General features: G+C 39.4%; 1 protein-coding gene across 3 annotated transcripts in view; it reads right to left on the bottom strand.

Moving 5' to 3' along the window:
* Nucleotides 1-12519, bottom strand: part of LOC121718819 (zinc finger protein 239-like) — a 33137-nt gene that overhangs the window by 6628 nt on the left and 13990 nt on the right. For 2 of the 3 annotated variants that reach the window (XM_042104099.1, XM_042104100.1), the window contains one exon: nucleotides 6151-9598. In XM_042104099.1, coding sequence (XP_041960033.1) covers nucleotides 6924-9598 — 2675 coding nt within the window. In that variant the 3' untranslated portion in view covers nucleotides 6151-6923. Of the gene's footprint in view, nucleotides 1-6150; nucleotides 9599-12519 lie in introns of those variants that run through there. The other variant, XM_042104101.1, reaches the window with a different exon arrangement.

Genomic DNA, 12519 nt, shown 5'->3' with positions numbered 1-12519 from the left:
GCACATGTAGGCCAGATTCAGGACAGTCTGCTGTACACACACATGTAAGGCAAGTCGAGCTGCCAGCTTGCAGTGGTGAGATACATGTCAAAATATAAGAATTTATGCCAAAATTAAATCAATGCAAGTATTAATACATTAAATATATGTGGCAGATTTGTGTAGCCTAGACTCTGCTGAAAAAAACAATATATAGCATGCATACACGTATGGCACTTACAATGACCAGGATAAATCCTTCTAACTAAAGGTTGTGAAAATGCCCTTAAAACAGTCTGAGGGTTCTAAGGGTTATTATCACCAGGAGACTCACAAGAAATACTCTTTTCGGCTTGGCTGTCGAGGTGGCTTTTAATTCTGAATAACCTATGAAAAAAAAAGACACCTATGAAAAAAAAAGTTTAATCGCCGGTCCATATCAATGCTTATGAATGGTAACTATACGACGGTTGAGCCTGGAGGCAGGCTTCGCAACAATGGAATCAACAGTAAACGAGCTAACTCATGCTACCGCTGTTATAGGGCCAACTAAAGTTGTACAACAAGCTGAACTAGTGAGCTTCTTTTTAAATGGAACCGCGTGTTTCCTTTGCTTTACAGTGGCAACCGGGTGATAAGCAGGATAACGGACTCGGGCGCCGCTGCGCGTCGGGGAGTTCTTTGCCCCTTGCCCTCGTCCATTAATTCCGTATAACAGGACACCTCGGCGGCCGTTATCACTTACATAAAGCATTTTATTTGTATTTGTATAACACATTAGCAGTCATTCCCTTTGTCCACGCCGCTATAAGGTTTTACGGTAGGGTACGGTAGAGCTAATTTACTCATTAGGCTACTCATTACTCAATGTGTCAGCTCTATATCGTTCTTGGCAGATGTAACCGAATATGAATGTGAAAGACTTGCCTTTCAGAGCACGAACGGTCAAAAGCACGAACTTTTAGAAATATCCTGGCGTCATTTTAGGGATCAAGAGAAGTAGGCTAGCGCATTTTAAAAGTAGGTTAGGCTATACACAATCTGTGTACACAGAACTTCCTCTCCCCTTACTTCCCCCGAAATACAATAATTATAATCTATAGTGACACCTTATGACCGTCCCAGGTATTCACTAGGGGCAGAAAAAGACTCATTGCACGGTTGAAACTGCATAGTCAGTCATCCGCTTCAAAGTCACGCTACCGTAAGGCTAATCATAGCTGTGCCCTCACACTATCACACGAGACAATTTACTTAAAAAGGTGATTTTCTCCTCTTCTGGCGTATTGTGACCGGAAAACCATGCCAACTTTGGATGCGGTTATCTTAGCGATACTTTTTGCAATACCCTCGATATACATATCGTTGGAAAGCTTAGTTTATGGCCGTTCGTGTGAATACAATAACTTAATTTTGTAAATTTTACCAAAACGACTGGTTTCGCCTTGCAGGGTCACATATTATATCTTATTGCTTAGTTGTGTTTTTATATTATATACTTTAATTACTTTTTCTGCTGTTAGTGAATGTGTGTGTGTTGTCTGTATGCTACTGAGACCTTGAATTTCCCCTGGGGATCAATAAAGTATCTATCTATCTATCTATCTATTATGTGTATTTGCAGAAAAAATAGTGATTGGGGCCATGTGGATACAAAGGGCTTTATATAGGGCTATATATAAAACTAATGGCCATGCAGTACAAACTGTTTAAACAACCATACTAAGAAAAGGTCCATTTTCCACTTTACAAAGCTTTTTAAAGATATTAATGTGCAAACATGGACTCCAAGATGAGGCATTTCTGATGATACAAAATCAGAAGGTGAAACAAAATTGTATGAAAACATTGGAATTTAACAAAAATATTTTACAGGTCTTAGTTTTGGGACATAATATTAGGTAGACAAACTTTGATCAAAATATGAGACAGTGCAGCAACTATTTTCCTGGATTTTGTCTGAATTGACACAGAATGACCCGTATATGAACCCTAATCAAATACTGTTTAGTTTCTACATGTGTAACACATGGGATTTGTCTCTTACTTTCCAGGACTTACTTTCCAGCTGATAATCGTGCTCACCCTCTTCTTTCTTCACTTCTATCTCCGCTGTTGTCTGTTGTGTTTCATTGTAAGTACCGTTGGATTCTTCAAAGTCTGTTTCAGTTTTACAGTGAAGCTCTGCAAAGGGCTTTTCTTCTTCACCTTGACATGAAATCATATGACCATATTCCTCCTCTTTTATATCTTCTTCTTTCACAATCACGCTCAGTAAGTCAACCTCCTGCATTTCAGTGACATTACCACCAGAACTAAATGGCAGTCCAAAATCCATGTTCCCAACGCACCAAAGATGATCCCATCCAGCGCTTTCTATATACGGTCAACCTGGTGAGTTTCGGTTTCAGCCATATCACAGCCAGAATCCAGCACTGGTCCCAGATCCATGTTCCCTAGCAACAAGCCGATCCAGCTAAATTCCCTGTAGCCAGGAAAAAATATAGTTTTTGAGATAAATTTTCAATAGAAAAGCCAGAACAAAATAAATACTTTTTACTTGCATGTAATTCACAAAAAGATCATACCAGACTGAGAACCAATATTCTGTCACAGTTTGGCTCCTAACTGTGACAAAAATTGGGAAACCACACGAGAGATACAGTAAAGATGTATAATTTATTTACAAGAAGGTAGATTTAGGACGGTAAGTTCAAAGGTCAATTAGCCTCCGCCAGACAGAACAGGCACACAGGAAGCGCACACACTCCGAGACCACTCCACAGAGAGAGACACAAAGGTGCAGCCCAGAAACCCATGCTCTAGTTAGGTATTTTATTGCCCATAATATAATGTGCTGCGTGTTGTACTGGACTAATAAAGGTGGGATTACATTCACAATGGCAGCAGGTTTAAACACACCTTGTTCCACCGGAAACAAATGAGAAAAGAGCCAATTCCACCCTCCTGCAATACAGCCACTCTTAAACTTGTCTGACGCGAAGTGATCTCGTACAAATCAAAGGACCCCCAGTTAACGAGTTCTTACGACAAGGAAGTTTCACACGTCATTTCACACATCATTTCACAAGTTAAGGGTCGTCACAAGCAGTCAGCATACGTACAGATGGAACGCTCGATACAATACAGGTAATGTATGGATTATGACTGTTCATTCTTGGTGAGAAAATTATAGTGGATCTTCATTTGACTTTGTTAACTGGCTAAGTCAAAAGAGAAAAAGAAAGAAATCTAGGGCTGCACAGTTACATAAGAAACACAAATCCCCTGAGTGTGAACTTCACAGTCAATCAGAAGTGCTGTGCCTCCCACACATCAGGACCACTCACCAATCAGAAGCAATACTGCTTAAGAGACGTTTGGAATGTTGAACTGAATCAATTCATTTACATTCAAAAATCATATGTAATATCTGTCAGAAACTCACTCAGAAAATCACGATTAAGTATATATACTTTAGGCTAGATTAGACAATTTCCCCAAAACGTGCAGCCCAGAAACCCATGCCCTAGTTAGATATTTTATTGCCCATAATATAATGTGCTGCGTGTACTGGACTAATAAAGGTGTGATTACTATAGAGTTCTTGCTGAAGAATTAAAGATGGTCTTTTGAGTTGGGGCAGTGGGAGGAGAACATTTGGATGAAGGATTGGTCTTTTAGCCCTTTTAGCAATAGATCATAATATGGACAACTGCATAGGAGTTTAGCCTAATATAACGGCTAACGCCTCTAGCTATGACTTGCAGCTGTCCAAAGAGCTAACCAATTTTCAATCGATTTCATTAAGCTCACACTTCCAGCTGAGCCAGCTGTAGACAAACAACGTTAAGCCAATGTGTAGAATACGGAAGTTGTCAATAGTGTCCCGTTAAGTTACCATTTAAGATAACGTGTCTTCCTTATCTTCATATTCGTGTGTTTTTCTCGCACGTTTTTATGCAAAGCATTAAATCTGACTAATATAACAATCATTGCAAACATCATGCAGGCTATGACACCTATTTCTTGTCGCAATGATAAACAACAGCTGTCAATGATCGAATATGATTATTTATCAGTGAATATGTAAATGAATCATCATCCAATAGCTAGAGTAGGCGTAAGGTTAGTCTTTATATTTTTCATATGCGAGAAAGATTTCACATGCAAGTGGAAACGAACAGGGTTACACAACAATAGCCTACTAACATGTTGCAGTATATATATAATGGACAGTTCATTTCGCGTTTTCATTATCAGTCTTCGGATGGAAACTTTCCCATTTCAGCCTTGTTCGCGCTCGCAAGCTGTGTTCGCTGACGTTTCCTTTTTGTCATTTTCCTTATCTAGCCTACAGCAAGCGCACACATCAACAATAACAATTAAAGTGTTCTCGTTGGGAAATCGGTGATTTTGTTTGAAATTGACAACGAACCGCGAAAGTAACAATATTGTGCAGCTACGGTTACGGAGTCAAGTGATTAGCCTAATTAATTTCAAAAGCTGAGCCGCTGAGTTCTTATGTGAGCTGAGGGATCAAAGAGCCGCATGCGGCTCCGGAGCCGCGGGTTGCCGACCCCTGAACTAACCAAAACTCCAATAGAATTCAAGCTCTCACTTTTAGAGACTGTGACTGTCGGTAGGCTAAAGCATCAGTTGCAAAGCATCAGTTTCCCGATAAATTGCAAACAAAACGTTAAGCCAACGTGTTTGCTTACATCCCAGTGTTGTTCCGTTAATGTTTTGTCAATTGTTTGCAAATGCATCAGTTAAGGGCAGCTAATACAGTGATAATAGAAGAATTGCTACGCTAGCACACCAATTCATGTCTTACAAACCATGATAAGCAACTCTCTCGAGTTATTTTACCCCGAAGAACAGAACATTCTTACTAACCAATTACAAATAGTATGGAATCGAATCTTCTATATTTGACTGGATAGCCTATTATTTAACTAGAACCCCAAATTAAACATATAGATGTCTCACCAAATAAATATTATAGGCCTACACCGGCCTACCTCAAGTAAGTTCGCTGCTCCGCATAGGCTACTATGATCTGTTTAGTGTCAGACGAGACGTGTATCAAGCTTTTATCCTCACAAATTGCAACATTTCTGAAGCAACATCAACGAAAGTCCTAAACTTTCTGAGGACGCCTACTTGACGAAATAAATAAATTCCTCTTAGCTGGCAAACCAACCAGAAAACTGTGCCCTACTGCCACCGCGTGGAGTGGAGTTTGACTGCAGGAAACTGAATCTGGCTTTCAGGGGGGTATTCCAGAAAGCGGGTTTATGTTAACCCAGTCCCAGAGTAAGCTGTAAACCTGGGATTTCAGTTACAAAATGATCAGGCTATGTAGGTCACTATGAACTTAACCTAGTAGGGGGTAGGTTTTGTTCAGGTTATGTTCTGGTATTTAAGTGCACATTCAACCAGGCCACTGTTTTGACACTTATCACCAGTGGTTAAATCGGCTTTTGCAGGGAGCCCTTATGGTTTGGTTTGTGTGTTGACCAAATACTGTATTAGCCTATGGGTTTGTTGGTCATGTTTTAGACAAGCAAAATTAATTAAATGTCTGTTAGACCAATGAATTATATCTTTATTGTAAGAATACTATTGGGCTTTCTTGCCGTTTGGAACCTCTACATCCACGGGGGAACACTTCCAAATAGCCTACTGACCGCAGAGAGCTGAGACTATAAATAGAAGCTGTGTTTATATTTATGCTTCCGGGTTTTGTCCAAAGTAACTATAAACAGAATATAAACGCTGCATTATTAGTTAACAATAATAATTTAAAATACAATAAAAAACTAAATTAGGCATTATAATAATAACATTCATAATAATAATAATAATAAGAAGAAGAAAAATTAACAATAAAATAATGAGTGTATAGAATATGTGTATGGATAGTCTTGGCACAAAACTTTGACCATACTTTAAACTGAGGCCCTTGGAGTTTAATCAGAAGTAACTAGAGGAGTTTACAACTGTTTACATAGTGGCTTGTGTTTTACAGTCAAAGTGAAGATTATATCACACAATGAATGAACAATATCAATCATCTGTGAAATACCAATTTGATACAAAGAGAAACAATTGATATCCTTATAAGTAATTTATTAAGCAAAAATAAAAAAATAAACAAATGCACAATGTACTTATAATTTGTTTTTAAGATTTTTTTGTTTGTTTTGAAAAAGCTTATCCACAGTGCACATCTGTTATATCTGTATTATGTTGTGTGTGTGTGTGTGTGTGTGGGGCAGGGGATAATAACATGGGAAAACATTTTGCAATACAGTTATAATGTTTCTCTCTTTGGGATTTGCATGTATTCAAAGTAGACACTTCTACTAACTTCACCCAAAGCGACTTGCATGTCAGTTATACTGTATTACATTCTCCCCAGAGCAACTCGAGGTTTAGTGCCTTGCGCAAGGGAATTGAACAAACAACTTTTCAGGATACTGCATCCTTAGCCACTATGCTACCACTGCCGGATTTGATATTCATAAAAGTTTTTTCTCCACACTGGACCTTCATGAGGCTTCTTTCCAGAGTGTGTTGTCAAAACGTGTTTCTGAAACTAATAGTTCCGGTCCTTGATTGTGATTGGCTGAATCGCATTCGATGCCGTTGCTGTGCCTTTACTTTACGAAACTTTGCCAGGTATTTATAGTAACAGTTTTAGAAAAGCAATAAGCCACTTGAGTCCGTAGGTTACATTGATTCTATAACAGCTAAGGGTGGTTTTAGGCACTCTGCTAGCGCGTTGTGCCTAACGCCCCTTAGCTGTTGTAGAATCTGTGTAACCTACAGCCTCTCGGGGCTTATTGCTTAATTGGAACATTCATAAGGCTTCACTCCAGAATGTGTTGTCACAATGGATTTGGAGCATTCATAAGGCTTCTCTCCAGAGTGTGTCGTCACAACGGATTTGGAACATTCATGAGGCTTCTCTCCAGTGTTGTCACAATGGATTTGGAAAATTCTGGAGGCTTGTCTCCAGAGTGTGTTTGCATATGACTATTGAGTCTTGCAATGTTTGGAAATGCTTTTCCGCAGTAGGCACATTTAAAGGGCTTCTCGCCAGTGTGCATCATCATATGAAATTTAAGACTTGAAACTTGTGTAAAAGCTTTTCCACACTGGTCACATTGATGAGGCTTCTCTCCAGTGTGAATTAGCATATGGGGTTTAAGACTTGAAATTTGTGAAAAACTTTTTCCACACTGGACACATTTATGAGGCTTCTCTCCAGAGTGTATTAGCATGTGGTATTTAAGAATGTACTGATGTGCAAAAGCTTTTCCACACTGAGCACATTTGTGAGGCTTCTCTCCAGTGTGTTTCATCATATGAGTTTTCAACTGTGAATTTTGTGAAAAATCTTTTCCACACTGCACACATTTATGAGGCCTTTCTCTGGTGTGCATTCGCATATGGCGTTTAAGATATGACATTTTGGAAAAACCTTTTCCACACTGGACACATTTATGAGGCCTTTCTCCAGTATGTATTCGCATATGGGTTTTAAGAGTTGACACTTGTGAAAAACATTTTCCACACTGCACACATTTATGAGGCTTCTCTCCAGAGTGTGTTAGCATGTGGCGTTTAAGATCACTGGACCTTTGAAATGCTTTTCCACACTGGGCACATTTATGAGACTTCTCTCCAGTGTGTACTAGCCTGTGCATTTTAACACTGGAGACTGGAGATGTCAGAGCATTTCCACACTGGACAGAATGATGAGGCTTATCTCCAGTGTGTGTTTTAGTGTGCGTAAGCATGTGACAGTTAAGTCTGCTAATGTTCGCAAAAGCTTTTCCACACTGAGCACATGCATGAGGCCTCTCACCAGTGTGTATTTGCATATGGGTTTTAAGATTTGACATTTGTGAAAAATATTTTCCACACTGCACACATTTATGAGGCTTCTCTCCAGTGTGTGTTAGCATGTGGCGTTTAACATCACAGGGCCTTTGAAATGCTTTTCCACACTGGGCACATTTATGAAACTTCTTTCCGGTGTGTACTGGCATATCGTTCTTAACACTGGAGAAGTGTGCAAGAGCATTTTCACACTGGGCAGAAAGAGGTGGCTTATCTCCAGTGTGTGCTAGCTTATAGTCTTTACTATCTTCAAATGCAGATTGATGATGTTTCTCTCCAGTGTGTGTTAGCGTATGGCATTTAGCATCTTCAAATGCAGATTGATGAGGCTTCTCTGAAGTGTGTGTTAGCATATGAGATTTGAGATGTTCAACCTGTAAAAAAAAAATTCCACAGTGGACACATTTATGCAGGTTCTTAGCAGTGTGTGTTAGCATGTGGCTTTTAAGATATGACATTTTTGAAAAACCTTTTCCACACTTGACACAGATATGGGGCTTCTGTCCAGTGTGTGTTTTAGTGTGTGTAAGCATGTGGCTGTTAAGTCTGCACATTTTTGCAAAAGCTTTTCCACACTGAGCACATTTATGAGGCTTCTCTCCAGTGTGTGTCATCAAATGGAGATTTAACTGAGAAGTTAGTGGAAAAGCTTTTCCACACTGAGCACATTTATGAGGCCTCTCTCCAGTGTGCATCATCAAATGGAGTTTCAACTGTGAAGTTTGTGAAAAACCTTTTCCACACTGGACACATTTATAAGGCCTCTCTCCAGTGTGTATTCGCATATGGATTTTAAGATATGAAACTTGTAGAAAACCTTTTCCACAATTAAGACATTTATGAGGCTTCTCTCCAGTGTGTGTTAGCATGTGCTGTTTAAGATTTGAAATTAGCGAAAAAGCTTTTCCACACTGGGCACATTTATGAGGCTTTTCTCCAGAGTGTATTAGCATGTGGTATTTAAGAGATAAGGGTCTTGCAAATGCTTTTCCACACTGGGCACATTCATGAGGCTTCTTTCCAGTGTGTGTTAGCATATGAGTTTTCAACTGTGTAATTTGTGAAAAAGCTTTTCCACACTGGGCACATTCATGAGGCTTCTCTCCAGTGTGTATAAGCATATGGCATTTAAGAGCGGAAGAATGTTTTAAAGCTTTTCCACACTGAGTACATTGATGAGGCTTCTCTCCAGTGTGTGTTAGCATGTGCTGTTTAAGATTTGAAACTAGCGAAAAAGCTTTTCCACACTGGGCACATTTATGAGGCTTTTCTCCAGAGTGCATTAGCATGTGGTATTTAAGAGTTGAGGGTCTTGCAAATGCTTTTCCACATTGGGCACATTTATGAGGCTTCTCTCCGGTGTGTATTAGCATATGGGTTTTAAGAGTTGAACTGTATGAAAAACCCTTTCCACACTGGGCACATTTATAAGGTTGCTCTCCGGTGTGCATTCTCATATGGACTTCAAGACGTGTTCGTGTTGTAAATGCTTTTCCACATTCCGGACATTTATGAGGCCTTCTTGCAGTGTTCTGCTTTAGATTCAAGTAAACAGTGTGTGTTTGCTGGTGTTCCTCTAGTTCACTCAGGGCTGTGAAACTCTTCCTGCAGACTGTGCAGTGGTAGAAACGTCCTTTATGTTGCATGTGGAGTTCTTCATTATGTCCTGGAGTCTTCTGTGTTGAATTTTGGTGTTCTGATATACCTGGAAAAGTAATCATGGCAGTTAGATTCACTGGTTGGGTTTGAGGGATAATTGTTTGTTTGTTTGTTTAATTTAACCAATCATCGTAGTTTCCCTGTGACATTTCACCTCTCACGACAATACATCGCACAGAATACAAATATGACAACCATCAACTAATCCCTCCAGGAATTCACGATGTTGTGATAGCAAAAACTAACACATTAAACCATCCCGCGAATTCTGGGCAACCTTGCAATTTTGTCTAAACCCTGCAACTTTTCAAAAAATTTGACCAATCATCGTAGTTACCCTGTGAAATTTCACCTACCACAACAGTCCATCCCTCAGAATAATGAGCCAGATGCCACACTCACTTCTGCAGACACCATAGACCTATAACTTGTTTGTTCCTCTGCAGTTTTAATGTCAATAAATAAAAGGCTAACGTTAAAGGTGCTCTAAGCGATGCCACACGTTTTTTAGGCTAAAACATTTTATGTCACTTACTGCAAACAACACCTAACCCAGGGCTGTACGTTAAAAATTTTTGGAAGTAGCACTGGTGCTACAGGGGTTAAAAGTTTTGTAGCACCAGCCACAAATTCTGTAGCATCGATATAAAACCTCTAAAATTGGTTTGGTTGGATTTGATTGGATTGTTGGGATCTAGGCCTACTGCAACTGGATTGATAAAAGCTCATGTAGTTGCAAACATCCCGCCTGGCTACATTGTGTTTGAGATGAACAAAAGCTATCAGCATGATATGTTATTTGGTTGTTGTGTTTTTGTAAAAACAAAAAAAAAAACAATCCCTGACAGTTCCATGCAGTTAGACTTTTCAATGGGTATCAGGAAGACAGGTCATGCCATTGATTTGTTTTGTTATTTTTTCTTATTCATGCATTGGAAGTCAGTTCATTTATTTTTGAATAAGTAGAAGATATGCTGAAGATTTTATTCCACTAAGATTTAATTCACGTTTAGTTCATATTTCTAAGATTTTAGATTAGAGTAACCCTACATTTAACCTTATTGTCATTGCACGAGTGAAATACCGTAATTACATCTAACCAGTGGTGCAAATGAGTAGGCTAACTGACATGTCAAACAGTGCACCCATGAAATGCATCCCTAGACTGTTCCATACACATAGGCTACATGTAGCTTACTAAAGATAGCTGAAGGTCTGTGGCTAACGCAGTTGTAATTAAAGTGTTGTGAAGGTTTTTTCGGAACCGATCTTGTATAGGTTATTAAGCACTACTAAGCGAGACTGTTGCGCATATTTGACAGATAGAAGCGAACGTCCCGGTGGACTTTTTTCTTCTAAGTTTTAGATCTGAATGGTGTTGTTTGGATACAAAGTTGTTCGTTTAAAACTGAACTAAAAATGCAAAGCAACAAGGCGATTGCCACAAACTTCTACCTCTGCTTGCCTAATCTAATCACCTCAGCCCGCCCGGTCGGAAGATACTTTCGCTTTAGGCTAAACATAGCCATCACTTGTTCGATTCGCGAGGATAATTTGCAAGGTGTTGTTTGATTTGGAGTTGGATTGTTTGGATACTAGGCCTACAAACAAGTAGACATACTTTTTAATCGCGTAGACTGCAACTAAATTGAAATCAAAGTGGCCTACATCAATTCCCAGCTCACAGAAGTAGTCTATACGCACTTCAAACAAACAAACAAGCGTTTCACCGGGAGCCTACACCGGGCGCGTAACGAAGAGCTCCGTTCGCGACGGAAGACGGGTCTATTTTTTTTTTTTACGTAGTCTACGCGCCTCTATCACATCTGGTGTAGTCAGTTGCACTGATCACAGTAGAAGGTAATTGATGTAGCCTCCCTGTCAGTCTCACACGCATGCATTGTATTGCCATAAGCAAAACTGTATACTGTAGCACCAGTGCTACGTTGGTATATCATCCATCGCACAAACTATTTTTTTTGTAGCATGTGCTGTACAGCCAACCGCTAGCTGTCTGTGTCCTGAATACACTGTAAAAAAAAACGCAATCTCTGGACAGCCCAGGCTCCAAAAAAACAGCAACAAAAACAACCTGGGCAAACCTAGCCCATGAAATTATAACAAACTACACTGTTAGACTTAACTGTAATTTCCCAGTATCCTTACCGCAAAATGGCCAGTAAAATACCATAACATTATCATTACAGTATCACTACTGTATTTTGCATTGCATTATGGGCATTTTGATGACGTTTCATATAATTTATGGTAACTTACTGGGAAATAGGTAGTTTGTGGTAGCGCTACTGTTAAACACTAACAGTAGATAAAAACAACAGTAGTGCTACCGTAACTTTAAATGTGTGTCCAGCAGCTGTTAAACATATCTGTAACTCTCCCAGTTACTTACACAGTAAAATCAGCAGTGTAAAATTTGGAGTGTAAAATTTGGAGTGTAAAATTCCATATGCACTTAGAGAGTTTATCATACAAGTGTAAAATAAGAGTAAGAGTTGATTATCAGAGTACCAGCCACTTCGCTCTGAAGAAATGATGTTGGTAACCACGCCTCCAAAGACAGCCAACGGCTCCGTGCGCGACTCTGCTGATTAATTTTCCTGTTGGATTTTCAGTTCACTTCACCACAGAATTGGTTGCACAGGATTTACGGTGAGTTTGATGAAAATATTTTGTGTAAGCTAAATGTTGTTTGGAAAATTGACAACAAGGCATGATTTATTTTTAAAAAAATGACATAGGTTAGATTACGTTGTTAATCATTTAGTTGTAAGGTTTTGTTGCTTTTGTTCGCGCTTAAAGCTAGCACTAACTTGGCTAGTTCATGGTAAGACTGTGTGAACAAGACTTTACTCGGCTGTTTGGCGGGGTGGTATCTGCCAAGTTTTTGGAGAAGTGGCCAACTGCGTTCAAGCACAAGATCATAGCCCAGAGCAAGGGCTTGCATCT

Source organism: Alosa sapidissima, chromosome 9 (assembly GCF_018492685.1).
Source record: "Alosa sapidissima isolate fAloSap1 chromosome 9, fAloSap1.pri, whole genome shotgun sequence".
NCBI lineage: Eukaryota > Metazoa > Chordata > Actinopteri > Clupeiformes > Clupeidae > Alosa > Alosa sapidissima.
The sequence above is the reverse complement of the archived record's forward strand: the minus strand, read 5'-3'. Positions and strand labels throughout refer to the sequence as shown.